The following is a 27,291-nucleotide window of genomic DNA, read 5'->3' on the forward strand; positions in this document are numbered from 1 at the left end:
GCTGTCTTCTACCGAGGAGCAAACGAGAGGCTGCGGTGCATCTGGCGGCGGCGAGTCTGCAGGAAGTCGAAAGTCGAAAGTCGAGCAAGTCGAGAACCGTCGGAGGTTGAAGGTCGAAAGTTGAAAGTTGAAGATGTCGAAAAAGACGAAAAAGACGAAAAAAAGAGAAAAAGCGACGGGAAAAGGCTGGAAACTTTCGTTTTTCTCGTAATTTCGGTAACCCAAAAACACCCCAAAAGCTCTATTGAAAGCTGTATTACCGTATCTGTATTACGTTACAACATTCACTTTCACCATTTACCATTTAACTGCTTCTTCTTTCTATATACTATTTATTATTCTATCTTCTTCTTCTTCTTCTCTTCTCTTCTATTATTATGGTCGATATTCATAGATAAGACATGACACTGGCTCAGCCTCGACAGGCCAACGCAGGGACAGACCGGGCTCTCTGCTTCCTCTTCCTCTCTGCGTCCCAACCCGAGTATCTCTCCGTCTGCACCCCCCATGGCCCATCATCCCATCCATGGCCCATCCATGCATATAACCATCGGCTGGACTCCCTGCTTAGGGCTGACCAGGGCCTCCCATGTCCATCCAGCCTGGGTCGGGTTTAGCCTTCGACTAGACCCAACCAGTGCAAAAAAGCAAGGGCAGGCATGGTCCCAGGGAGTCTCCAGTTTTTGTTCCCACCGCCAGGCTACGGCATGGGACATGCTTGCTTCTTTCCATGCGTCCTTCCCTCCCCTCCCCCCGGGTGTCCACCTCAATCACACTGCCTGGGTAATCGACGAGCGCCACGTTCCTCAAATACACTAAACCCACGCCCATGCACTGTCTCTCGCTGTATCCTTTTTATTCTTTTTTGTATCTTTATTTATTCTTTTTTCTTCTTCTTGAGATTGGCATTTCGACTGGCACTGGCGAGGAAAAAGCAAGGTCAGCGAGAGTCAAGAAGAGGAAGAACAAGAGCAACCAGCAACCAGCAAAAGAGAAGAAGAGAGAAAAGCCTCCATGGCCGCGTGTCTACCGAGCCTACTTCTTACTTAGGTACCGGGACAGCGACTAGTAGTCGTCTGTACGGAGTCATCTTCCACCTGGAGTCTTCCACGTCGAGACCAAGAGACCCAGAGAGACTATAGAGCGAGAGTGCTGATGCCACGAGTCGTGCTGGTTTGTGTCACAGTGGTGAGAGGCCAGAGCTGGTGCCAGTTGCACTGAGTGTCATCCTCCATCCATCCATCCCTCCTCATGCTCATCATGTCCATGCTCAACTGTCGAGAAGCTACCCTCGCATCAGCGTCTCGTCTCGTCACTTTCTCACCTCACCTTCGCTTCTTGTTCTTGTCTTGTGTTTATCCTCGTCGTCTTTCGCTTCTTCTTCTTCTTCTTCTCTTACAGTAACAAAACATGACTAAGCAGACGCCACGAGTTTTCTTGGCAAGGGAAGAAGATGGATGGAGGATCCCGCGTTCACGTGGCCGAGCCTTAAAGTAGACGAGAAGAAGTTGAAGAAGCGAGTAAGATAGTAAGAGAAAGACACTAAGAGAGAGTAAGAGAGGAGAAGAGTAGAAGAGGAAGATAGTAAGTGGTAGAAGACGGTAGAAGAAGATAGTACTAGGTAGGTAAGTCACTCTTCTTACTACCATCTTCTTACTGTCTCTCTACTGTCTTCTTCTTCTCTTCTGGTTCTTCCCCTTCTTGGCTTCGGGAAGAAAAAGGCCACGCTTTACCGGCCATGCTGATGACTAAGCAGATCTTACCATACATGACAAGAAAAAGAAGAAGACGATACATCAAGAAGATACATATGTAAGAAGATGCAAACGATATATCAAGATGAACAGACGAGATAGTTTGGAGTCTCTCAAGATGAACAGGATCAAGATCGGATGGATGTGCCACTGTCAGACAGAAGAAGAGACAGACTCCCCAGGCCGCGAGGTGATTCGACGCAGACCAAGGGCTCGACTCTCACTCTTTGTTCCATCGCTCGTCCGTACAACCTGACAGGTCGCATTTCTCTCTTCTCCTTCTTCTCCTGCTTCTTCTCTCTCCTTCTGTTTCTTCTGTTTCTTCTTCTTCTGTTTCTTCTTCTGCTTCTGCCTCACCAGCCTCAGTATTCAATATTAATAGCGTATGTAGTTGACTCCCGTGATAGCAGCCACGCCTTGCGCATTGCTTCTTCCTCTTTATCCTCTCCCGTCAGCCACTCACTTTATTATCCTCTTTCGTCCTGTCTCCAGTCACCCGATGCGTCTCTCTCTGTCTGTGCCTCTTGTCTGTTTGTCTTCTTCTCCCTTGAAACAGTTGAAGCTGTAAGGTCGTTATGTAATGTCCCTTTGCCGCTGGGGCGACATCCTCCCAGACGAACCCTAGAGAAAGCAAAGTCAAGTCGAGTCTCTAGACAGGCCTCCCTCGTGTTGGACCCTTTGCGTTTGCGTTTGCCTTTACTTTCTTCAGCAAAGTAAAGTCAACAGCATAAGATAAACCCACTCTTCGACAAACAGACAACAGCCAAACCTGCCACGCATCCATGGCCATTCGTCTCCAGCCACTTGCTGAGTTACTCACTAAACGAACGGCTTAAAAGGTTAAGCCAAGGCATGTGTTGCTTTCTCTTCCCATGGCCGAGCAGGGATTCCATGCTCCACACGCCCTTCCCTTCCCCATCGCACGTTTGTCCCTTCGGTGATCCTTAGTCAGTTACATAACCTCGTTCTTCCTTCTGGCCGTGTATTGACTTACTTCTCCCCAAGTATGTAATGTGTATGTGCATCGTTGGAGCTTGTTCGCTGGCTCAACTCTTGGCGGGTTGATGGGCTATGGGGCGCATCCGATGGCGTATACGATGTAGCTATCTGATGTAGCACCCGTCCTAGACTTGATAGAGGCATCTGCTCCGGCCTGTCGTCAGGTACCCGTCAGCACCCATACTCCAGCTTACTTAAGGGGGTACCCCCTACTTACTGCGCCTAAGTTCAGGAGTGAGTATGAGTATAATTCGGATATCACATCTGTAGCCGCCTTCCATGTGTATCGTGATCGTGCGTGTGACTGTGACTGTGATCGCCCATCGCATGACGGCCATTCTTCGGCTTCAGCATACCATTACCGTAGTATATCCATAGCATAGCACAACCATGGCATACCATGGCCATGATCAAGCAATTGTCATCGACCTCATCTTAGAAGACTTCCCCAGCCGCAACCCTCCAATTTGCCATCTCACCTGCCTGCCGCTTCGAGAAGCTCTGCGCCGCCCAGCCGACCCATCTGCCTGGCATTCGGTAGGGTAATTTCACCACCCGCCCTCGTTCGGTCTATCTTCCGAATGGGGTGTTGTCGTAGCGATAGCCCGCGAAGCTAAGCAGCTACGGGCTCTTGCTGCTCTCTGTTTGTTCGCCTCGCTCGTTCGTTTGATCCAACGCCCGGCCTGGGTAATGAATGTAATTTACCTCTGCGGGAGCTAGTCAGTTACACAACCAGTAACATACATACAGACATACATACAGACATACATACAGACATACATACACTGTAACAGGCCCTGGTACTGAATATGATGCAGAATACCTCCGTCCAAACGCCACGGCCCCAGGCAAACGGAGGGAAAAAGCTGATGTATTCGATTCGGCTCGGGCTGCGTTTGTGCTTTTTGCCTGTGCCTGCCTGTGGGTACCCCATGTGCTCGACGCCGCTGGGGATGGGGACTTTGCTTTGCTGGAGATGTATGTACGCTCGCTGCTTTTTTCTTTTCGTTTGCTGGTGACGTCCCGGCGCAGAGGGATGGGTTCGCCGTGGACATACGGAGTACCGATGTGCTGGTTTCAGGGCACGCATCAGACAGCGTAGTAAGCGTGCTTACTTACAATACTCTTGTCCGTTTGCCGTTTGTTCGTTGTTCGTTTGTTCGGCTCCTTACATAGCCTTGCCGCAGCTTTACTCTATACAGACGATGGTCTACTGTTGCTGTTGTTGCCATTGCGGGCGCTGTATGACATGCACGCCTGGAAACTAGCAATAACCGCCATCTCAGGGGCTCGGCGGCGCACAAAGCACCAAATATCCGACCTGACTCGCCTCCCTCGCTACTGACTCTGCTTTACCGGCTTGATACCCCTTCTAAACTTCTTGCTCTCCACCAGCCTAAGTAGTGACATATGTGCTATGCTATGCTATGCCATGCTAATGCTACTTATGTCTTATCTGTCCGTTGGCCCCGGCCCCCTCAGCGGGGACCCTGTCTGAGGCGTTCTCTGCATCCCCTAACCCACCCCATACCCATGTCCTCCGCTGCAGCAACGACATGGCAGGGTGCGGAGGTCCAAGTTGGCGCCGAGACGGTACCTTTTCTCGCTCTTGCTCTTGCTCTCGTTCTTGGGGTAACGGGTGATTTTCACGGAAGAGAGTGGGCAAGTCGATTGACGGTCGAACTGCCTTTACATGGTCCCTACGAACATCCCGGATGCATACATACATACATGCGAATTTACACCTCAGCAACCGAAAGTAGTATGTACATACTTACTCTGTATGTCTGGGGGAGGGAATAAAAGTGCCTGAGCGTCTTTCTTGTTTTCATGTCCTTGCAACTTTGCCTGGCCAGGAACAAAATACGTATACATATATGGGACGCCCTTCTAGATGATCGACTCTGCGTGCTTGGTCCGTATATACCCTCTCAACCGTCTTCATTCCCGCTGACTTTACATATATTTCTCATGTGAGGCGCTTCAACCCTGCCCTGTCTATGGCTCTCTGCCTCTGCTCAACGCATGGTGATCGACTCGGGTGCACAGCATAACTCACTACTGACTTGACTCGCCAACTAAACTAGCCGGCTTACAGATCCTTTTTCCTTTCTTGGGGAGAGGAGAATACAGCCCTTAGTAACGCGGGGAAGCAATAATACATTCCGATGGTGTGAATCCATCCCATCTCCTACCCGAACACATGTAACTTAACCTCGTCCCATCACTTACTTCCATGACTTGCATCCAGCCCGCCCCAGGGAAGACGAGCACAGCGTGTAACTGGCTGGAGAGCGTAGAGACACTCGTTATTCATTCCTGCCTGCCTGCTTGGGGCCACTAGACTAGTTCCTCCGTGCGTCTTGGAGGATTGATACTTACATATATTCGTGCCTTGCGTCGCTCTTCATCCCCATCCCTCCATATATACGGTGCGTCATATAGCCCATGCCATCACCAACTAGTTAACTATCGACCACTAACTCTGGTATGTAAGTAAATATAAGCCGACCAACCAACGGTAAAGTGAAAAAAAGTAAAAGTAATTAATTATACGCCATTACCGAGCGGTAAATTACTACCTGCCCTTTTCAACGGAACTCCCGACCACAAAAGCCAGCCAGATCGACCTGGTGCAGCTGCTGGCGTGCTCTGGACATACATACTAATAAATTGTCCTGATTGTCCATGCATATACACTACGCATACGGAGTAGTCAGTAGACAGTAGTCTAGCTAACCAGCCGATGGGCACGGCGTGTCCGTTAGTTACTCGCAAAAGTAATTAAGTAGCCCGCCCAATTCGTCCCGTCCATCCCGTCCATTCGCAGCAGAGGAGGCATCAAGCGGAGTAAAAGGGTAAAAGGCCCAAGACGACGTCACTGTCTCTCTCTCCCTCTCCGCCTCATCATCACCATCATGGCCTTTCACCTTTGGTAACGAGCTCGATGAAAGAGAGATTGCGCCTCGTTTCGTTTCAGAGAATGATGCTTTCGGCTCGATGGAAGGGGGGATTAAGTCAATTGAAACAAGCCCATCCTCATCTCGAGCCGCAGCCTCCAACGTCAGCGTCATACTACTTATTTAGTTCAAGCAACTGACTGGATGATCGACTTCGAGATCGCTGGTAAAACGTTCCTGTTAGCGAGTTAACTCTAACGCTCCCGTCCACTCAAAAGCAGGATTCGACACCGTCAACCAGACATGACACCAGACCCAGCTCACCCAGAGGTCCAGCAACGAGTAAACCAGTAACTTCATGCAGCTTTTCCACTCCCTTCTTCTCCTTTAAATGATCTGCCGGGTCCTGCTGCCGGGGCTTCCGGGGTCGTTTCTTTTCTTTCTTTCGCCCATACAGCAGCCGAGTTAGCTGGCTTTTTTCTTTTCTTTGGCAGACCAGACAAGACCCTGAAAGCATGGCACTGCACACTGCACACTGCACCGCACTCTATTCTTCCTCTTCCTCCGTATTGAGTATTGATATCACATCTGATGCATGCTAAATTAGGGCCACTGGGTTAACTAACTCGCTCACTAGCAAACTAGTCTTCTGGCCCCCAAATTCTGTTTTGTCCTTTGACAGCTCAAGGACCTGGCATGCGATGAGGCTGAGTCAGGAAAGGGCCATTCCTCGAGGCTCGAAGCGAAACTAGAGGTCGTTAGCTTAGCAGGGCCGTGACTGATAATTGACGAAACTACAGCCTTGGTATTGACTTACTGACTTGCCCTTGGGGATGGGGATGGGGCCATCTCATCTCGTGCCCCTGTCTGGCTCGGGTGTAGATATGAATAAGCGAAGTCGGTCTGGATGGCAATCCAAGCGCTCTTTTAGTCTCTCTGACGAGTCTGACGGGACGGTCCAGGCTGAAGTATTGATGCCCATGCTCAATTCAAAGCTCGCAGCTGTAGTTGATATGTAAGAATCTGACTGTAATAAAAAATGTTGAATTTAAAAAAAATATAGAAGATGTGCCCCCGACCAGATTCGAACTGGTGACCTTCATATGACATAATATGAATTACAAGTATGACGCGATAACCCCTACGCTACAAGGGCAGAAATTGTTAGCGTGGTCAGCCCGAGACGTCATTTGTGGCTATTGCTGCGAGAAGCAGGTAACCACTACCAATTCTATAGAGTAAGGATGTACGGAGTAAGGAGAGGCTTCCTTTTGATAGACACTGTTTTTGGCTCTACCTAAGCACATCTGGCTGGCTCTAGCTGACATCTACTCGTCGCCCTCTGCATCATCCTCCTCCTCCTCGTCATACTCGACGTCTATCTCTCCGGTAATATCCCACCGATCGCCCTTGGCTGCACGACTCACATACTTGACAAACTTCAGCGGCCCTTGGTCCCGTAGCACAATGCTCATGCGGTTCCAGCCGGCGCCCATGCTGAACAGGATTCCATCGTCTTCATCATTGGTGGACGACTTGTAGATGGCTGGGTCGGCTTTTGACTTGTTCACCTTTGATTTGCTTCCCGTGGAGCCCAGCGTTTGTTCAGCTGCTGCGCCTGCTTCCTCATCGTCTTCCTCCTCGTCGTCACCTGCCATGTAGATTTCGTAGCCTCCAACGGACAGTTCTGCTTCCGCTGATGTCTCTGCAGCCTCTGGTTTGACTTTACCGTTGGCCTTGGCCTTGGTCTTGTCTGCTTTTCCGGTTCCCTCCTGCTGCTCGCCTTCTCCTTCCTCGCCTTCTTCCTCATCCTTCTCCCAGCCAGGGGTTGGGGTGATGCCAATGGTGAACTCAAGGCGGGGGGATTCGCCCTCGTACCCACTGGCAAGGGTATAGTCCTCCCCGCGCCTAAATCTACGGGCAAGGAGGTTGTATCCCAGCAGGCCATCTAGTCCCGTAACAACAGAGAGCCATTTTTTAAAGGCGCGTGATGGTAGAAGATCCTCCAGAAGCTCCTGGATGGGGGACTTTTCCTTCTGTGCATCGCTGGTCTTGTCTAAGCACGGCTGCTGGTATAGGTAACGATGCTTATGTGGTGGCCGGCTCACTTTCCAATCCGTCTTCTGCTCAATCTCCTCGGCCGAAGTAGGGAATGCAACATCTTTCTCCTGGCTCTCAATATACGACCGCAGGCGTGGGGTAAACTTGTCAGAAAGGAACTTCTCAAGTCGGACAATGCGGTCATTGTCGAAAATCTCATTCAGCTGGCTGGCTACGTCCGGTGTCAGATACGATGGCGCAATGTACTTTAGCAGGAAATCAAGGTCCTTGTCATTGAACCCTTCCTCCTCGTCATCATCGCTGTCCTCTTCAGTCTTAGCAGGCGCCTTGCCTTTGGAAGATGCATCTTGGTCTTCGGCCGGTTTGTAAGGCACGAATTGCGGTTGTGGTCGATCAAACTCGTCGCCTTCACCCTGGAGCTGCTGAAGACTGCTTCGTTCGGCAAGTTTCTCCGCAAGACCCTCCTCGTACCCGTCCTCGCCCTCCTGTGGGATATGGAACCAGCCACTGATCGCCATGCGCACTCTAGACTTTATTTCCTTCTCGGTACCCTTGGTTTCCATGTGGTACACCTCCTCCACATCATGGAAGCTCTCACCGGGCTGCACTGCAAAGAAACTCAACTGGTTGAAGGCTGGCGGAATAGAAACGGTGTGATCCGGCTTGGGAATCTTGACTTCCTCCCCGTCCGCATTCGTTTCCGTCGTGGTTGGGAACAGTCGCAGTGCTCCACCCCATTCTGGCTTCCATGGCACGTCCGGGTCGGTCAGGTAGAGGATATAGCTCACACGTCGGCTTCCAATGACATCATCGTGGCATAGCAGATGGCATCCGCCGGTGTACACATTGACGGCCATGTCGGTCTTGCTACCGCTCAGCTTGCCAGCTCCGGTAACTATTGATAGATACTCCCGAAACGGTTCTGAGTATAAGGCATTTCGTAGTTTTAACAACGATGGCAGCCGTGAGAGCGATTCATCATCCAATCCATCGAGATTGGCCAAATCTCCTGACTGGTAGATCTTGTAGATGTCAGTCTCTTTCTCCGTAAACGAGATGTGTTCTTGGATCTCGCTGCGGACAGAACGGAGAAGCTCCTGGTTGAATAAAGGTGAGATAACGCCATGCTTATACCTATTTAGCACAATTTAAGCAATTAGCAAGCTTCCGCGCCATCAATTGAAGCATATAGACAAAACAGATAATAAAGAAACATCTACCTACGGTCCTGATTTTGCGTAGGCAGCTTTGTACTTCTCTAGCACATCCTTATCCAGAAGACCATCTGCAAAGGACGGGGCTACCGATTGAGCTGAGACAGCCCGTTTCTTCGCAGCTTGATCGCCGTTCTTAGCTGGGCTTTGCGCTCCGAATCCGCCTTGCGCTTCATCTTTTGCTGCTTGTGTGGGATCGAATAGCTCGCTGAGACGGAAATGCTAGCTAATCGAACTATTTCTGGTGGTCTGATAACAGAAAACTTTTTTTAACCTCGACCATGCCAGATTAGACTGTGCCGTTCTTGTCGAGGCTGGTGGGTGAGAGAAGGCGTTGGGCTGTGGGTTGAATCCCAGCGATCTTACAATATTATATGTAGCGATATAACCCTTTCGTCTGTTCGAAGATAATACCGCTCTGCCTAGTACTGTTCTCAGTGGCACTAGCAGTCAAAAGGCCAAAACATCTCAAAGGCCTGCTTATCCTCCGGGGAGTGCACGACCTTCTCCATGAGCTCCCCTTTGATATCCCGTAGCATTGCCATGGCCGCTTCATAATCCTCATGATGAATGAACCCCTTCTCAGGCCATAGATTGCCCATTCTCTCCATAATCATATTTATTACCCCCAACCCAATATCAGCAGCCTTCACATCTGTTTCTATCTCTGAGATCTCTGCAGCGGAAAACTTGAGTGGAAACTCCTTTCCCGACTCTGCCCACTCATCTCTTAGATCCAGTGCTAGAGCTCGAAAATGTGCTTCACCAAAGACAAATAGGTTTTGCGAGAGATTCAGCATATGTCCAGCTTTTGATTTTCGGAATCGGATTGCTGCGTGCTGGTCAGGATTCTTTCCCTTGACAAGCATTCTCCATGCTACCATAACGGACGTATCATAGAACTGTTTGATGGCTGCTCTTCTTGCGTCCTGTTCAAGAGAATCAATGTCTTCACGGAGGGTTGGTGGTTGGGGATCATCGCCGACGTCAGGGCCTTCGTATCCTAGAAAGCTAGGGTCTAGGCAGTGATCGGTCAAAGGAGCTATCTGTAAGGATTGCCAGTCAATTATACCCATGATTTCCGTTGGTTTATTTGGATTAACAAATATATTCTCCGCATGAAGATCATTGTGCCATAGATGGCCGGAAGTGAGGCCCGTTTCTCTGGGTAATATATGCTGGAGTATTTGGGGATATAGCTCAACTGCAGCAAGCTTCTTCTTGAGCGTTGGCTGATACGCTCCCGGGCCACAGAACATAACACATTGCTTTGGGAACTGTTTTAGAGTCCTTATTGCTATGCCCTCTCGACAGCCAATTGCCATGCGATAGTCTAAGAGGGAGCTCCCTGTTGAATATTACATTATTAAAGTAATTTTTTTCATCGACTGGGTATAAGACTTACAAGGTCCCCTATAACACTGGAGATTCTGCCTTCCATTCTGTAACCACTCTCGACTAACGGTTGGCCCAACTGCAAAACGATTGTCCTTTACTGGTCGTCCATCTTCATCAGTATAAAGATTGCTTCCTGACAACGCATCGGCCGTAAGATCTTTAGAGTAGTAGAGACTGCCAAACTGAGAAAATTTTACTTCCGCCCATCTTTTCTGGTATTTGAAGACCTGTAAAAACACCTTCAGTTTGTCAGGGGGCTCAAGTGAGTCCCAGACCAGCCCTAACGGCACCCCAGAGGCCTTTTCCATAATGATGTACTCGGCTCCAACCCGGTTCTCTTCATTGATTCTAGAATTCCACGCATAAACATGCGGAACAGGCGTATGCAGAATATTGCGTGCCTTAAAGCAAACCTGTCAACAAAATTTAAATATTATCAAATACATATAGCACTATTCACTTACAAAGTCCATAGTAGCGACCTCGCTGGCTGTTGTTAGATGGGCTGGTCCAGCATTGGGATTGGGTATTTTGCTAATAACCTCATTGCCATTGTCCATGGTGAGTAGGAATGCTTTATTATACAGGCCATCCGGGCATTTTCGGACGTCAATGCATTTTCTTGCGCCTATGGCCTTTGCTGCTGTAGCTGCGAGCTCATTTATACTGTGCTCGACATGTCTTTGTCTTAATTGTTCTGCTTCATCATAGACAAAACGTCCGCGAGTAAAGCGGAAGAAATCCTCATCTTGATAGTCACCTATAGAGCAATAATTTATTAGTAGTAGCTTGTTTCACCCATGTTCAACGTATGTTCCTCAACTTACGTGTTTTGTTGGTCCGGGTGAATGTCGAGATAGCAGCTAACTGATATTTGATATGTGAAACACCGAGCTGTAATAATAGGCAGTTCCTGAGAAATGAGCTTGGTGAACAGACCATCATCATTATGGACTTGGATTGTGAAGTCTGATAGTATGTGGCCAAAGTATCCTTTTATTTTAATACATTGGTCAAGTAATTGGTTACTCCGGTTAAGCGCCTTATCTTGGCAGAAATAGGAAACAGGACGTAATGAAGAGCATGGTTGTCAATACATCATTTATTCTTTTGCTAAAATTCAACAAAATTCATAGCGGGTTGAGCTGCAATGTCTATGAAGTTTGATCTATCTACTTAATAGCAACGATCCGAAAAAACGTAAAATCATTTTCTTGTTTTATCATGAGTCAGGAGTTGGTCATGGCTTCTAATTTGGTCATTGTGATAGAGTGCTCTGGCTTAAAATGCCGCGGATTTAAGGAGAATTGCCTTGTGGTGCATAAGTGTGTGAAATGGAAAGGCGTGGCACATTTTATGCACCTGGGGCGCGTGTTGATCTGGTACCCATGTGTTTCATGTCCCTGGCCCACCAAATCAACCCGAGTGAAGGTAACCGGTATACCTCAGAGTATATTTAGTATCCCTTTCCAGTGGCCTCCTGCTTGGGGGAAGCGGGATATCGACTGCGTGGCAGAAAATTATGTTGCTGAGGCCAAGGGATTCAACTTGCTGGTATTGAATCACTAGTATCATATATTTGCTGGTATATATGCCAGTCAAGATACTCATAACGCTAGATTGATCGTGCTAATTTCATGCTGTGATCACTTGCCGGTGTTTCTAGCCTTGATATGAGGTTCGATTTTGTCCACAAAAGGCCGATATGGAGCGGCCAAAGTGTGTTCTGGGCTTCTTGACGTGGATGTCGATAACGGGGTATCGTGACGTGGCTCACCAGGCGTAGGCCTCAGTCTCTGCTCTTCGTGCATCTTGTCCAGCGGTTCACCAACTATATGATATTTTGCCCAGTTGATAGCAGGCATTCGCACGATGTTCTGCGGTTTGGGTATTTTGCCGAGCCGTTTTGACGGGTTCCCACCAGTAGTATTATCATGTATTGGTTTCACCTGGTCGATCTCCATTGCCTCTGGATCACATTCTATCCCTTCTTCTTGATCCTTTTCCTGTCGTGGGGAGGGGTGGAATAGGTCGCCCTCCTCCGACTGGAGGGAGCCAGCTAAGAACTCGCTGGCAAAGGCATGGGGATCTTCAGCTGCAGACTGTTTCAGCTTGTCTAGTGCCTGAATATCTCGTAGCGCCTGTTGTTTCTGTATCTGAAGAATGGTAATGGCAGATCGAAGAGCGATGGCGTCTGGATTCTCGCTTTCGGAGATGGGTACTGGAGCTGGTTCCCTAATGAATTGTGGCGGTGGTAGAGCCGGTACGGCCCCATTCTTGTTCGGAACCGATCTTCCACGGTCGATGACGCTGGGAATAGAGCCAAAGGTGCCGCTGATTGCTGGGTATGCGGCTGGCGGTAGCGGGGATGCAGCTATTGTCGACTCCGAGGCGGCGGGAGTTGTTCTGGAGGGCTGCGACCTACCCGGCGTTACAGGCGAGTAGGGAGGCGGAGGCGGCGTCCCTTGCTTCTCCTGAGCCTGCGACGGCTTCACATCACCTGCGGTCATCGTCGTCCGTGGGAGGAGGTTTGACGATGAAACGTGTAGACGACGATGAGGCTTAACTTGTTTAAGTAACTGAGCTAAATAACTTGTGAGTTTAGTTAAATAGGCTTTCGGCCAGATTCACAACCGACTCGGCACTTAAGCGCCAACCGAACGCCGCCCGCCCGAAGCAACTTAACACACTGTCAATTAATTAAGGAGCCAACCTCAACCGTATACTCCGTATCAAAAATCCGAAAACGAATTACACAATAGAAATGTCTTTCCTTAGACCAGATATGAATAATACTTAGAGCAAGGAAACTAGGGAAGTTTTTTTAATAATGCAATTATATTTATGTGTAGATAAATTAAATAATGGATTTAATTCAAATATTTTAGATATTTTAGCTCTTATTAGTATAATACTTGGTATATACACTATAGTAAGTAAAGGCGTTAAATTTACAGACAGTTATCCTTCTGGGGCTTGCTAGCAGGAATTACGTAGGTACCTCATATAGAAATGGATCATATGGCGTCGGATCAATGCAGAAAGTGATAATTAGATTTCATATTCCATTATGGCGAAGGGATAGAGATTCTGCGGCGCAGCGCTTGATGCCGCTGTTGCCTAGCCCAACAGTAAGATATATTAGATAAACGCGGTAGATGGTCATAAATAAGGATATAAGTCAAAATTTGGAAAGTGTCCATTATATTAAGGTATTTATCCCTATGTACCAATATATCCGTTCAAGTCGTGAAGTCATCTCCTATACCCTTACCCCTAACCTTTCCCCAATCCTATATACAGGCCGAACATAGTCGAATTAAACGTGCAGAACGTCTATATGGTCGGCCATAAACTGAGCACTCTTTGCCCTAAAGTCATCCGAAAGCAAAGTATTTCCCAGGAGCTGAAAGTTCATCAGCTTCTTCCCCTCGCTCCATCGTGGCCACTTGGGGAAGCCAAAGGGAGTTCCCTTATTCGGGTCCATAGTGTTGACGAAGCTAAGATAGTAATTCTGAATACTCGTGCTGGGAATTCCAGGAGTGTATCCAAAGGAAGTAAGGATATCAGAGGCGTGGAAGGTACCAACGACTGGAATACCATGGTTATAGGTTGCGAGATAAGACCATGACGGGACGTCAGGGAACTTCTCGTTGGCAATATTTAGGAAGACGCGACGACTCAGTGTGAAGACTAGGTCTCCCAGCATAGCAGCAAGGCGCTTATATTGCGGATATAACTGGTTGAGAATCCCAGTCCTGAAGGGGGAGCCGGCAGAAGGGTCGTCGGGGTAAGTGGCTACTAGTTCTTTGAGTTGTTCTTTAGTAGCCCCGTGGAAGAAGTAGGTATGGAAGTAGTCGACGACCTGATCGGTGGTTGTAATGTTGGACTGTGTGAGGGCAAAGATGGTGCCCTCGTCTTCCTGATCACCGATGATGAAGGGAACTTTAGCGATACGTCCGCTCCTACCCAGGACATCAGGGGAGGCAGTGAGAACCTTGCCATCGGGGCGTGGAAGATAAGACAGGGCAACGGAACTGTAGCTAAGGAACGGGGGGACGGAATTGGCGGCATTGAGGAAAGTTGTGTAATCGCGAGATCGTAGGCAGTCGAGCTTATCAGCGGCATTGGCACATCCGGCTTCTTCGACGACCTTGTTGTATACCACTTCACCTTTGGGGCAGTCTACAGGGTCGGCAGGGACAACACTTCCACTGTTCATGATTGCTGCGCGGAAGAGAGGCTTTCCTTTGTAGGTGTGGTCGCCGTCGTACATTGCCATCTGGTCGAACGCTGAAATAGCACCTGCAGACTCTCCCCAGATGGTGACCTTTTCAGGATCGCCGCCAAACTTAGCAATGTTGTCAGCAACCCACTTAAGCCCAAGGCGCTGATCAAGGAGGCCTAAGTTGGCAGAGCCATCCTTTTGGATATCTGAGCCAGGCATGAAACCAAATCCTCCGACTCGGTAATTCACGGCGACGACGATGATGTCTCGTTTCTGCGCCATAGATCTCAGGATTAACGAAGTTCCATCATATAATTGTGTAGAGCCTAGTTCAAAGGCTCCGCCAAAAATCCAGAAAAGGACTGGAAGCTTAGAGTCTGGGGTGGCGGAGGCTGGTCTCTGAACATTGAGCGTAAGGCAGTCCTCGCCAGCGTTGGTAATCGTCTGGAAGAAAGGTGTATTAATGAACCTTCCAAGGATGTCTTCGGAAATGTCGTCCGATTTGAGGTACATCTGTGGGCAAGCACGAGGAATTCCAGTAGCTTTAACTGTTCCAAGATCCCCCATAATAGGCTGCGGGGGCTTCAATCGCAATTTGCCGACTGGGGGCTGCGCAAAAGGGATTCCCTTGAATGAGTCAACTCCGAGTGCACTGGACCCTACCACATTGGCATAATCCAATTTGACACTGGGTGCTGCCCGTTTTTCAATTGCTGGAGCAGCAGCCGTGGGAGCGGCAATCGAAAGGTGGGCAAAAACCACCGCAGTGGTAAGTAGAGACCACATCATGAAGGACTTATGAGTGGGTAGAGAAGAGGCCAAATTTAAAGAGGCCTTATAGTAGATCAGAGACCCGCTTCATGGACACTGAAGAGGCTTCAGAATACCCTTATGGGCGTGGGAATCACCAGGCTTTTATGCTGCCCCATCGCGAATTCTTGAATCCCATCTGTTTATGGGTATTGTTTTTCCCTACCACCGAGGCACCAGACAGTTGAAGATCTGGTTTTCTAAACTGACGGGGCTCATACCCATCTGGGGCTACTAGCAAAAAGGTTGAATATCCCTGTATATCGTAGAGGGTGGGTATATTCTGAAAAGGACTGGCTCTCATCTGGACAGTGCGGGATCGGCTCCCAGATTCGTGGCATGTGCAACCAGAAAAACAGTAATCTGTGTATATAAAAGATAGAGATATTGATGGCCATGGCCGAGGCACATCGACCATCATATATAACAGACCGAATGTATAAGTAGGGACAGTTAAATTTGGGTTCCAGCCACCTGCAGGACTACTCCGTTCTTTTTCAAGCGAGTCCGTCCATATCCGGGGAACCTGGTTAGTCGTTGAGAGCTGTTTTCTAAATACGTAAGAAACTGGGGTCAAATGTGGGCTTTCATTTTATGAGGATCCATCAGTCCGGCGTGTTGTCCGTACTCAAGGCAGCAATGGTCGGCCCAAGAGCGAGGTAAGATTTGGGGGTGGAGACCTTTTCTCGCAGCAGTGTAACCGAGTCATGAGGCAGAATAGCCGCCACCCCATCTGCGGGGTTTTCAGTGATATAATTAGCAAGCCAGGCGGTTCTCAGGCGATGCCATCATGACAATTCCCAGAGGGTTCTTGGGCCTGAAGAATTTTGGTGGAGGTAAGTTCTTCATCACTCAGACCCTGTGCAGCAGCAGGGCAGGGGGTTTGCTCGGCCTTTGATTAGTAAAAACTAATACAACCGTGGTATTCCCATATATACGAGTAATTCTCCACAAAAGCTGGTTCTTGATGTCTTTCGTTGGATACGAATATGAAATTCTTGTTCTCTGTTTCTCGTATGGATATAAGGAAACGGGTGTTCCTGAAGTCAATGGCTATTTTCTCCAAAGACAGATCTGACCATCTTTTGCCATCTGAATGATTGTACATACGGTGGCAACTGAGCCACAGCTGCTGTAATTTGCCCCAGGGATACTCCGTACAGCTTCGGTAAGCTGCGAAGCTGGGTCATTTGATCTCGCTTTGGGAACCACAGTATGGACGAAAGGACGCTTAGGAATGCTTATTTTTCCCTTGCATTCTCCATGGCAAGCACCTCTAGTCACACCGAGGGCAATTCGGGACGTTGTCGCACCGTTGGCCGGCTTGGGCTGGTGTACTGTGACTTCCATGGCAACGGAGACATGGCACGGTATGCAACAATACGAGCTTTGGTCCACCAGCAACGAGCGGGGAAGTGGAGACGCGGGGAAGCGCCAACCCGCAGCAGAGTAAAACATCTGGCATTGTTAGGGACGAAATGAGCAGAGCACACAACAACAGCTTGTGATAGTACTCTGAAGGCCCGTCTCGTTGGCTGAATGCAACCGAACCAACGACGAAAACCAAAAATCTTTTGAAGCTTTGAACTCGGCCGTGTTAAGCTTCGCTGACTAACTGGTCTCGTGATAGGGGTCCAAGCGCTCCACTTTTATGCGATGAAAAAAAAAAGCTTGGCATAAAAACTCAGCTTTGACTTTTCTTACTGCTTGGATGTTGATATTTGGTCAAGAAACTATACAGACAATATGTCTGCTGAAGAGGGCACGATAATCCAGGCTCTATGGTTTGGATGAGTCCTATGAGTTGGGTGCTCAGTCTCTTCTTTCTCAATCCTGACGAGCATCATTGAACAGGGCGATGGTGATCATCATTGTCCCAAAGGTGGAATTGATGGGTTCGCCCTCAGCATATTTTCTTCTATTTACATCGGGCTTACTTACATGCATCCACAGTGGGAAGTGGGCTCCAGGTGAATAATATCACCGATATAATATACATATAGCCTGCATATTTGAGTAGCCGGCGAGAGCATACTAAGAACCAAAACACCCGGATTTCCAATTCTTTCTCCTTAGCCCGCTATCAATCTTTACTCATACAACGTCCAATGCGTACTCTGTGAATTCCTTTGATTAACAAGCGAGCGCCGTATATCAATTATACCAGTTAACCTCGGCGATGCTTTTTACCTTGTGAGTTCGCCCGGGCTTTACGGTGCATACCTAGCTATACGCGAGGTAGCCTTATTTCAAGAGGCCCGTGTATAGTCACCTTGACTTCCGGTTGGCTTCGTCTCTCCATCCTGGTCGTCCCAAAGTAGGCATCTGCCGATTGGTATGCACGATATATACTCAAGCTCGTGCATGTCACTTTCAAGGTAGACTCTAACCTTGCGGTCAGGCCTAGTATAGGTAGTTAATTATCCCGCAATTCAATTCCGAGTGTTCTCGGCATATTCTTCTTCTTCACAGCACGTCGTCAATTCAGCTTCCCAAAGTTCTGCCTGGTAGTACAGCACGTTGACCAATCATTATCATACTCTCATTTTGCTGCTTGGATTTAACAAAAGACTTCTCTATACTCCCAGCCTCGTGCTGAATACGGTCAGAGTAACTCACTCTTGCAAGTCCCATTTCTCCCGCTTACACGTGCAGACAGTGGCAATGCTCACGCTCATTATGATGGCCTTGAAATGTGATTGAAGCTCGGTCAGGCTCAAAGGTGGCCTAGGTATCGGCCTTTGCGGCTGATGCATAAAGTGGTGTGACTCCCGTTTGCCGTTATTGGGAGGGATTGTATGAAGTGTTGCCTACATCACGAGTTAACCGTGGGGTGGGGATGCTGGCCTTTGCCGCAGACTGAGAGCAAATATACCGTGCATTAGGGTAAATTAATAGACCCAAGATCAAAGAGTTCGAATTTTGTAGCACAGCCAATCTTAACGTGTTGATGTGATACGAATTTTGGAGAAATAGAGGTGAAATTGCCGCCAAGGAGCCGCCGGCCGCGATAATAGCCGCGATGATGTCACTTATACATACAACTACGAGATCAACGTGTTATTATTTTATGCAACACGGAGCTTGAAACATATATCATATTGTTCATATAATCTAGTAACAAGGAGAGATATTATGGTGCTGTGATCCATCCCATCTCCTGGAGAACAAGGAAAGCATCATAATACATGATATATGGAACTCGCGTCCTAGGAACCATATATAAGGGAACAGTGAAACAAGTAAAGCATACACAGCAAAATAGGATCTGCTTTTGTGTTCGTTTTGCTGCGCACAAATTCCAGTGTAGTTGAACCGGAGTCACGACCCTGGCAGGTGCGCTGGAGCTTAGTGAAATGCATGAAATAGGTCATCGGCATCGTTAAAAAAGGAAAAGAAAATCGCCCATCAGTCGTGCCCCTATCGTACCATGGTCATCCTGTCCTTTTTTTGGTCATTTCTATTTATTTCGTTGTGGTTTTTTGTTTTAACACAAAGCCCGGTTTGTGCTTCACTGGCGCTTTCGGATGGTGATGTTTGGACCATTCTTTTGGCTGGTGAAGTGGTCGATCATGGCGAGGTGGCCGGATTCATCCTCACCGGTTCTGTCGGCAATCTCAATGTCGAAGAGGAACATCATGCGAGCAATGGTGAGACGCATCTCCATGAGAGCCATACTCTTTCCAATACAGCCACGAGGGCCAATGGAGAAGGGACAGAAGGCTCGTCGAGCGATGTCGACGGTGTCCTTGGTGGAAACCCACATTCCGTTGTCAGCCTGGCACATGGCGCCCTCGATCCAACGCTCTGGAATGTATTTGGCGGGTTCACGGTAGTAGTCTGGGTGTCTGTGGATAGCAAAGGTTGGAGTTCCGCAGTCGGTGCCGGCAGGGAGGTAGACGCCATCGACTTCAATGCCGCCTGGTAGAACTTCACGGGGGATAGCTCCGGGTACGGCGGGTGCTAGACGCATGGCTTCGTCGATACAGGCCTTGAGGTAAACCATGTCATTGAGCCTGGAGCCGGTGACGATCTCTTCGACGTCATTGAAGCTAGAGCGAATCTCCTTCTTGAGCTTCTCGAGGGCGTTGGTGTTGCGGACGAGATAGAAGATGGTGGCAGTGAGACCAGTGGAGGTGGTGTCGGTTCCGGCAATCATAAGGACGTTACTCTCACTCCATAGTTCAGGAGTAGCGAGTCCCTTGCCGGTCTCCGGATCCTTTGCGTTGAGGAGGTAGTAGAAGAAGTCCTTCTTGGCCTCATGGCCGGCCATGGTTCGTTCTTTGGCACGTTGGGTAGCTTCAACTCGAGAGTTCTTGATGAAGTTCCATCGGTCGTTGGTGAGCTTGTGAATGAAGACCTGGTCAAGGTGCCAGCTGTCGAGAGGCATCCATAAACCACACTAGATCCAAAGTTAGTTATATACATGAAGACGTTCTCCGAGGGCTGGCATGTATTCAAGGAGATACTTACGACGTAGTGTCTGAAAGCAGCTCTGTCGACAAGGGCGATGACATCTCTCTTTCCACGCTCGATCAACATGCCAAAACTCTTGCCGAAGCAGAGTTCTCCCATGACATCGTAGGTCAGGTAGGCAAACCAGTCAGCCATGTTCCTGGTAGCAACACCTTTCTCGTTGACGACTCTATCGGAGTCAAGACCAGGAGCATCACCTCCCATGATGTTACAGAACTGACGGACGTTGGTAAGCATGACCTCCTCCATTCCCTTGAGGGCATTTTCCGAGAAAGCCTGGCTGAGAACACGTCTCTTTCGGCCGTGGATGGTCTTGTCGATGACATTGTGGGTATTGTACACTCCCTTGATGGCAGGGAAAGCGTTGTAGAAGTTGGACTTCTTGACCTTCTTTCCGTGGCCATAGATATCATGCAGACCCTGAACGGTGTTGACGGAGATGAAGTTGGGAGCTACACGGACATGGGTGCCATATTTCTCGTGCAATTCGGCAAGCCAGAGATGGCGGTCGCCATTGAGTCCGTGGTAAAGCTGAACAAGCGGAGTGATGCTGGCCAAAAAGGGGCCTGGAAACGACCTTAGCGGGTGCACGAACTTGTTATACGCAAAGTACCCAAGCGTCTATTTTTCATCATTAAATTGATTAGTACGAAATACCCTTAGGTCCTACGTAAAAAGGAAGACCTACCAGTACGCTCACTGCCAGCAGAAACAGCTGCCCTGCCAGGAGGAGCGAGAAGTTCTCGACAACCGGAGCAAGCAACATCTTATCTTATCTCCACGTGAAATGCAGATTCTGTGACGTCAGCAGGTGGCCGTCGATAGCCGCGGAAAGTCTGTCTCTTCCAACACTAGATGCGAGGCGCTGAGCAGCTCCGGGGCCAGAGACAAGCAAAAGACGGCGGTTGAACAGGAGAAGAGAAAGACAGAGAAGACAGAAAAGGAGCCGGCGGAAAGAGCGCAATTTATGTACTCCGTCTGCGTGTGGACTGGCGGACGGTGGGGGACGCTTCCCTCCCTCGAATTATATATGGGGGCAGCAAGTCTCTTCCCTCGCCCTGGACGCGACCTGCTTCGGCTATCCGCGGCCTTTGAGTGCCCAGGCAGGAGCGAGACGGCTTAGGTCAGCATCTCGGATATTTAAGCAGCCCCATTTTGCCCCCGGGATTTTAATAGCAGCTCGCTGATTGGCTGCAGGCGCTTATCGGAAGAGCCGGCTTGTTCGATAAACTCCGGGCTCGATGCTCGACAGCTCACGCATAAAAGCAACACTGCCAGACATGCTTTTGTTTTTCCTTTCTGGCAGCTGGAGCGCCCGGAGCGTCCCGAGATGGTCACAGGGCGTCGAGCTGGAAGTGCGGCCTCGAAGTGAATAAAAAGCCACCGCCCGCCTGACAGCAGCAGCCTATTAAACTACGGAGTACGCTTGATGCTGTGCGTCCTCTTCAGCCAGCTAGTGTGTATCGTCATTTGTGAAACCAGAATTAGTTCACAATGGCGGCTGACATAACTAGCATCGGCAATTACAGGGTGTTTCGATGCGCGAGGCAGCTTAGTTAGCTAGCTGTTGGTATCCAATCAGAGTGGATCAAAGGAGATGCAAAATAACAAACAACCTCGACCTTCATGAATCAATGATATGTATATAACCGTTTGGCCGTTTTGCCACGAAAAGAGAAAGATGGCAAACGCCGCTTCAAGACGTCATTCATAACCAAAGGATATACAAAGCTATATATTCTTGGTTACGCCTCTAATGGAGTGGTTTCTGATCTGGCTAGCCGATGGCTATGCTTTCGCCAGTGATGCAGATTTTAGTGAATAGTTCAATATGATACTGGATACTGATTTAGAAAAGCAGGCGTTGCTCTCCTGCGATGCAAGTGATCTGCAACGTCGACATTCTACCTCGTTTCTTGAGAAATTCAAGATACCTCGAGCTCGAGAGTGGCTCTCCCAGCATTGCGTACGAAAGAAATGTGATTCGTGTCAGCAAGAAAAAGAGCATCACAAAGAAACACAGGAAATTACACAACTAGAGTGTGAGAAGCTGAAGCAGTACCTGTGCCAGAGGGAGTCTCAGCTACGAAAGGGGTATGAGCTACAGATAGAGAACCTGCAGTACAAGTGGCATCAACAGCAGGCTGAGTTTGAACGGCTGAGAGAATATGTCAACCATGAATGCCAACAACAGAAAGAGTGTCCACTGCAGAACTATAACAGTCTCTACAATCGAGTAGCAGACCTGAAGAATCAGATAAATGAGCATTCGGAAGCCACGGAGGGTTTAGTTGCCTTCGCTCTCAGCCGAGCTTCACTTGGCCCTTCTGATACCCAAGAATTCGCAGTGAAGAATGTCGCTGCTAAACGCTTTGAGCAGATGTGCTATTTCGAAGAGCATGATAACGAACAAAAAAAGGGATACTGCTGTCGAGGGTGCCTAGACAGACACCCTTCAAGTGCAAGCTTTTCACAGCAGGAGTTTACGAAGGCCCCGTCGAAACGGTACTGTCTGGAGACTCAGCCAGCCATTCAGCTTGGTACACTCCCTGGAATGAGTTTCAGGGACGTCAAGAACCTAGTACTCGCGGCTGGGAATGGAGAGGACATGACGACATTTCCTGAAATAGTACTCGAGCATCGTCTTCGCATATTTCCTACAAGCGAACACAAGAATATCACCGTCTATGGCTTCGCCCATATACTCTTCAACATCGACTACCCCATGTGCCCGCACACGCAAATTTTTGGAGTCCTTACAAACACATTATTCAAAAACTCTAGTGAACTTGCTGACGGATGGGCTGATGAATCCTACCAGTGCAGGGTTTGCAAGACACATGTATCATTCGAAATACTACCAGCCGACACCCGCCGTAACAACAACCGGGAATGGTGTGCACTCAAAGTGAGAAGGACTATAGGAAGACTCTATTCGCCTTTAGAAGAAGACTGGCTTGCGCAGGCTTATGCCTATGAACATCCCCATGTTGATGACCACAATAAACTAAGTGATGACTGGTTCCGGGAATATTGGCGGACTTTGTCTAAAGGTAGCCCTAGTTCAGGAAGACCTGGGTTTGACTTGAAAAAGTGCCGGGACATCTCCTACTCATCCTTACACCGTTATCAATCGGATTCTATTTTCCCATTGATAACTGACGCCGCTTCCCATGAAGAATACCGCGTGCATAGCTGGGTTCGTTCACAGTCTACCAACCCCAAGGCAAGAGTAATAAAGATAAGGACTTGCGATGAAATTGTGGCTGTGGAAGAAGAGAAGTAGCTGGAAATCTAGGGAGCTGAGAGGCCTTATATATCTAGGTAGTTCACGGTTATCTTTGGCAATATTCTTTGGCCCTCGCTGTCATATATTGCGTAAATACGAAGGACCCCCCAAAGGTATTTTCCTATCGTCCATTATTTCTCAGGTAGTCTTATCCGAGTAGTTGCCTCTCTTTTCTTTATTGTCTATATGTGCTGTCTATCTCCCACGGTGATGGCTATTGCGCCGATACTGGATGCTCATCTGTGGTACTATGTAGAGTCTGTTGTATACATATTCCTATACTTAATATAAAGCCTCACTATGAGGGCAGCTACCGGAGAAATCAATCGACATATAAAACATGGTGAAAATAACCAGGCACCTATGCCCAGACATATACCATGTACCTTTTCTGAGATATAGAGCTATTAACTACTTTGTACTTGCTTGCTTCAGCTCATCCACCCGCGACCAGCTAATTTGGTACCAGGCGCTCCTTCTAACCTCAGAGTTCTTCACGTCAAGTTCAAATAAGCAGGCGCGCTTCAGACATTCCTTCAGCTCATAATGGCAGACTCTGGCAGAATTCATCTCTGACCTTGACACCGTCAGTCGAGAATGGGAGATCACTGCTTTTGCCAAGAGAGAACGGAACTTCACCAACAAGCTAACTAGTTAACTACCCGTGATCTCACCAAGGCTTACACACCCTAGCGCGAGATCATGGCGGCAACCTGGCCGCATGTGTGGACTGCCCTGGCAACCACATCTCTGGTGTTGATCGCCGGAGCAAATTTGTGCTTTGATAGGAGGAGGGAGAGGATACTGGACAGGGCTGCGGCCAGAGAGAATGCCGTGGGGGAGAGGGAGGAGAGGCAGATGGCTGAGCTGGCTGAGCTGGAGAGTTTGGACCAGTTAGTGACGTCCACGGGTCTCTTTCAGAGATCATGGCCGCACCGACTCGGCCTGATGATCAGGAGCGACGACCTCCTACTAGTGCCGGGGGTCACTAGTATCGTGGAGGGATCGCCCTGAATCATAAATCCTCAATAGGACATCGACCTTTGAGGTTGGTAAGGCGTGGGCAACCTTACCACACCAGCGAGGGTTCACGCTTCTACGCGGTGCTGGTGACGAGTATCCATAGAAGAGTATGGAGAAACCAAGATGAACTTAACAAGAAAACGGTACGCTTGTAGCAACATGATCACAAGCCACAATGACGAATTTTTCACGGACACGATCAGAACCTCATATGAGAGAACGAAAGAGATCAATAAGAGATTCCGCTCTGGATGAAAATAACCAGTGCCGTATCGATTCCTAGAAGGCAATCTAGCAGCCTCTTAAGCAACACAGAGCATCTCGTTAATAAGAAACGAAGTCCTTCGTTATTTGCGGCCTATACTTGTTTGTGTTTTTGGTTGTTGGAGTTAACCAACGAAAAAAGCGGTCGTCGCGCTGACTCAGCCGACCAACCAACGACCAACGGCATCCAATTGCCAACTAACGTCATTTATTGATGAATGAAGCTACAAAATACAAACAAATGATGCATACAGCCTCAATGGGATACCCAACTTGACACTCAGCAATGGTTTCCCCCTGACGTTCAATGGATATGATAGCCCTCCTATCACCACGCTATTCCGATATCAATCGGCAGCGACGATGGGACACATTTTGCCAAACATACCCGTCGGATCATATTTCCCTTTCAGCTTTTGCAATCTACCGGTGTGGATACCATGCATCTGTGAAAAGGATATACCGCTAGCTGCAGTTTCAGGTACTCTTGTCAGCCAGCTCCTTCATACCAGACCCCTTGAACCGCACGGCGAACGAAAGGGAAAATGCATAGGACTTACATTCGGAATAATTGATGTACTGAGGTACCTCATTGGTGGACACTGCGGCATTGGTTTGCTCCCTCTCTTTCAGAAACATCTGTTGCATGTCCCTTCCCCATTGACGGTTGGCCATGTCGTTATTTTTGTTAGTCCACCTACTGCTCAGTAGCCCGTTAAGGGTCACCCCCCGGTTAGCACATGCTGTCGACTCCATGGGCACCTCCGTGCATTTCCTCATATCAAAATATTCGAAAATAACAGCGGTTCCTATCATATCTGGGTCTGCTGCCAGTTTGTCGGCATACTTGTCCATAACGCTGCGTGCAAAGGCTGGTCTCAAGGGATGAGAGAAGCAGAGACCCTGGAGGTTTCGTCTGCCCCCATGTCTAGCCATTTCATTAACCTGTGCATTAACCATGGGGTAGGGCATCATTTTGGCATCATCCATGATGGGACCAAGGGCATATAGATCCCTGAATGCTTCTCTTCCTTCAGTTTCAGTTCCACGATGGAAGATACATGTTGCTACCATGGGTTCAGAAGTGCCAGGCTGCGTCCCAAAGATACACATGGTAGCTGAGTCTTCCTGAGTTTGCTGCATCCTTTGATTAAGAGTGTCAATAATTGCTTCAAGCTTTTCCTGCGGGAAGATCAAAAACCCAGAAAACACCGGGTCCACCTGCTCGTAAACCCGGTAGACAAATTCGACGGCAATGCCAAAGTTGTGGCCCGCACCGCGTACTGCCCAGAACAAGTCTGGTTCCTCCGTAGCGGAGGTTTTCACAATCCGGCCATCCGCTAGGACCATTGTCACTGAAAGAAGATTGTCGATGACTAGACCGTACTTTGCAGACAGCCATCCATACCCACCACCGAGGGTAAGGCCACCAATCCCAGTATGGTTGACAGTGCCCCCGACAGTAGCCAGACCATGTCGAGCACCAGCCTCATCAACATCAACCCAGAGACAACCACCCTGTGCGGTGATCGTTTTGCGATCCACGTCGACCTCGACATGTCGCATAAGAGCTAAGTCAATCACCAGTCCACCCTCAGTTGAGCTTGCCCCTGAAACAGAATGTCCGCCCCCTTTCACTGCTAAATCCAGCTTGTGCTCCTGCGCAAGCTTGACGGCAACGCTAATGTCTTCCACATTAGCAGCAAGCATGACAGCACCCTACCCGACGTTGTCTCGTCAGTTTTTACCCCTTTTGCCAAAAATTCACCGTCATATGCTTTAAAGAGGGCAAACGGTGTCGTATTCTGTCCACTTACTGCGGGTTTGACTGCCGCATCAGACCAACGGGCTATTGCATCTGCATACCCCGCAGAAGAGGGCGTGAGGATCTCAGACGATTTGACCTGAGATTTCAGAATCTCGGTGAGTTCTGCGGAAATGGGGTTCGTGGGGAGAGACATTACGAATAAATGTGGTGTTACGGAGGAGGTGGATGATGCTTCGAGTAGCTAATACTGCTGGTAATGGGAACATTCCCGTCGTGATGTTTCGAAGATCATAATATATGCAAGGCCAAGTCGATTAATCATTCAGTTAACTAGGCTGGCTCGTGTAGGCTGCCCATTAAACGATGTGGCGCATATCATCGTCTACCCGCCCGCTCGGCCAACAGTATAATAATAGTCAATGATACAATACACAGATGTTATCTTTGGCTTTCTATACTTGACAGCGGCAGATGTAACTAACTAATTTTTGGTAGTCATTAACTAGTTAGCTAGTCACCTGCTACTAATGCCTCCCGTCAAACTACTTTAGCTAGCGACCACTAGTTATTCAGTTAAACATCATACACCACAGAATATTCTGACCTGACAAGAACATCAGCATCAACCTCGACCGCAATAACGAGCACAACCATCATCGTATGGCAAACAAGGCAAAGGCTGAGGATATACAACCGCCATGGGACTAACAGGGAGAAACTTTAGACCCGGTGTATACTCATAATGGGCGCAGGCGGCTCCTGGCTCGCTACCAATGCCTTGAACCTCTTCCTGCTCCCTTCACAGGACTACATTGCCCTCTCGACACAGCCACGAAGTTTTAGCCCGTTGAATAACCCAAATGTCGGTAGTATCTGCATGGAGAGTGTGCCTCTTGTCATCAATTGACGAGAGACTCGGGTCACAAGATGGGTGGTTGGTCATCTCGTTCTGCAGCAGAGTCTGGGCTACTTGAGCGAGGTGCTCCAGTGGCCAATGTCCACTACTTACGCGAGCTGCTTCGGCCAGGAAGACAATTGCATGGACGACTATATTCGCTTGCACGCTAATGATGGGTCGAAAGGAGAATTAGGGGTACGGAGTACTCG

At 48.7% G+C, this 27,291-nt stretch overlaps 12 protein-coding genes and 1 non-coding gene across 13 annotated transcripts; 3 read left to right on the forward strand and 10 right to left on the reverse strand.

The window, feature by feature from the left end:
• Positions 1-1,907: 1,907 nt before the first annotated feature.
• Positions 1,908-3,091, reverse strand: MGYG_05269 (hypothetical protein; the record flags this gene model as incomplete). Its single annotated transcript, XM_003172631.1, has 5 exons — positions 1,908-2,102; positions 2,218-2,375; positions 2,575-2,686; positions 2,851-2,897; positions 2,971-3,091. The coding sequence occupies 5 exons, from the start codon at positions 3,089-3,091 to the stop codon at positions 1,908-1,910; spliced, it is 633 nt and encodes a 210-aa protein (XP_003172679.1).
• Positions 3,092-4,286: 1,195 nt separating this feature from the next.
• MGYG_05270 (hypothetical protein) lies at positions 4,287-4,912 on the forward strand (the record flags this gene model as incomplete). The annotated part of the gene is made up of 2 exons (XM_003172632.1): positions 4,287-4,534; positions 4,852-4,912. The coding sequence occupies 2 exons, from the start codon at positions 4,287-4,289 to the stop codon at positions 4,910-4,912; spliced, it is 309 nt and encodes a 102-aa protein (XP_003172680.1).
• Positions 4,913-6,722: 1,810 nt separating this feature from the next.
• On the reverse strand, positions 6,723-6,809 carry MGYG_10551. Its single transcript has one exon. It is a non-coding gene; the product is annotated as a tRNA-Thr (tRNA).
• Positions 6,810-6,981: 172 nt separating this feature from the next.
• MGYG_05271 (PKHD-type hydroxylase TPA1) lies at positions 6,982-9,211 on the reverse strand (the record flags this gene model as incomplete). Its single annotated transcript, XM_003172633.1, has 3 exons — positions 6,982-8,848; positions 8,939-9,150; positions 9,203-9,211. The coding sequence occupies 3 exons, from the start codon at positions 9,209-9,211 to the stop codon at positions 6,982-6,984; spliced, it is 2,088 nt and encodes a 695-aa protein (XP_003172681.1).
• Positions 9,212-9,371: 160 nt separating this feature from the next.
• MGYG_05272 (phosphotransferase enzyme family protein) lies at positions 9,372-11,274 on the reverse strand (the record flags this gene model as incomplete). The annotated part of the gene is made up of 4 exons (XM_003172634.1): positions 9,372-10,276; positions 10,334-10,727; positions 10,791-11,086; positions 11,154-11,274. 4 exons carry the CDS (start codon positions 11,272-11,274, stop codon positions 9,372-9,374), a joined length of 1,716 nt encoding a protein of 571 aa, XP_003172682.1.
• Positions 11,275-11,972: 698 nt separating this feature from the next.
• On the reverse strand, positions 11,973-12,836 carry MGYG_05273 (hypothetical protein; the record flags this gene model as incomplete). Its single annotated transcript, XM_003172635.1, has 1 exon — positions 11,973-12,836. The coding sequence occupies one exon, from the start codon at positions 12,834-12,836 to the stop codon at positions 11,973-11,975; it is 864 nt and encodes a 287-aa protein (XP_003172683.1).
• Positions 12,837-13,645: 809 nt separating this feature from the next.
• On the reverse strand, positions 13,646-15,340 carry MGYG_05274 (lipase 4; the record flags this gene model as incomplete). Its single annotated transcript, XM_003172636.1, has 1 exon — positions 13,646-15,340. The coding sequence occupies one exon, from the start codon at positions 15,338-15,340 to the stop codon at positions 13,646-13,648; it is 1,695 nt and encodes a 564-aa protein (XP_003172684.1).
• A 629-nt stretch (positions 15,341-15,969) lies between these two features.
• Positions 15,970-16,714, reverse strand: MGYG_09075 (hypothetical protein; the record flags this gene model as incomplete). The annotated part of the gene is made up of 3 exons (XM_003172637.1): positions 15,970-16,097; positions 16,303-16,369; positions 16,475-16,714. 3 exons carry the CDS (start codon positions 16,712-16,714, stop codon positions 15,970-15,972), a joined length of 435 nt encoding a protein of 144 aa, XP_003172685.1.
• An 899-nt stretch (positions 16,715-17,613) lies between these two features.
• Positions 17,614-18,042, reverse strand: MGYG_05275 (hypothetical protein; the record flags this gene model as incomplete). The annotated part of the gene is made up of 2 exons (XM_003172638.1): positions 17,614-17,767; positions 17,984-18,042. The coding sequence occupies 2 exons, from the start codon at positions 18,040-18,042 to the stop codon at positions 17,614-17,616; spliced, it is 213 nt and encodes a 70-aa protein (XP_003172686.1).
• An 833-nt stretch (positions 18,043-18,875) lies between these two features.
• On the reverse strand, positions 18,876-20,606 carry MGYG_05276 (isotrichodermin C-15 hydroxylase; the record flags this gene model as incomplete). The annotated part of the gene is made up of 3 exons (XM_003172639.1): positions 18,876-19,766; positions 19,838-20,461; positions 20,529-20,606. 3 exons carry the CDS (start codon positions 20,604-20,606, stop codon positions 18,876-18,878), a joined length of 1,593 nt encoding a protein of 530 aa, XP_003172687.1.
• A 1,065-nt stretch (positions 20,607-21,671) lies between these two features.
• Positions 21,672-23,126, forward strand: MGYG_05277 (hypothetical protein; the record flags this gene model as incomplete). Its single annotated transcript, XM_003172640.1, has 1 exon — positions 21,672-23,126. The coding sequence occupies one exon, from the start codon at positions 21,672-21,674 to the stop codon at positions 23,124-23,126; it is 1,455 nt and encodes a 484-aa protein (XP_003172688.1).
• Positions 23,127-23,831: 705 nt separating this feature from the next.
• Positions 23,832-24,407, forward strand: MGYG_05278 (hypothetical protein; the record flags this gene model as incomplete). Its single annotated transcript, XM_003172641.1, has 2 exons — positions 23,832-24,022; positions 24,308-24,407. The coding sequence occupies 2 exons, from the start codon at positions 23,832-23,834 to the stop codon at positions 24,405-24,407; spliced, it is 291 nt and encodes a 96-aa protein (XP_003172689.1).
• Positions 24,408-24,763: 356 nt separating this feature from the next.
• Positions 24,764-26,377, reverse strand: MGYG_05279 (mitomycin radical oxidase; the record flags this gene model as incomplete). The annotated part of the gene is made up of 3 exons (XM_003172642.1): positions 24,764-24,885; positions 24,977-26,135; positions 26,234-26,377. 3 exons carry the CDS (start codon positions 26,375-26,377, stop codon positions 24,764-24,766), a joined length of 1,425 nt encoding a protein of 474 aa, XP_003172690.1.
• Positions 26,378-27,291: the final 914 nt, after the last annotated feature.

This window comes from Nannizzia gypsea, genomic scaffold (genome assembly GCF_000150975.2).
Source record: "Nannizzia gypsea CBS 118893 supercont1.4 genomic scaffold, whole genome shotgun sequence".
In the NCBI taxonomy this organism is placed as follows: domain Eukaryota; kingdom Fungi; phylum Ascomycota; class Eurotiomycetes; order Onygenales; family Arthrodermataceae; genus Nannizzia; species Nannizzia gypsea.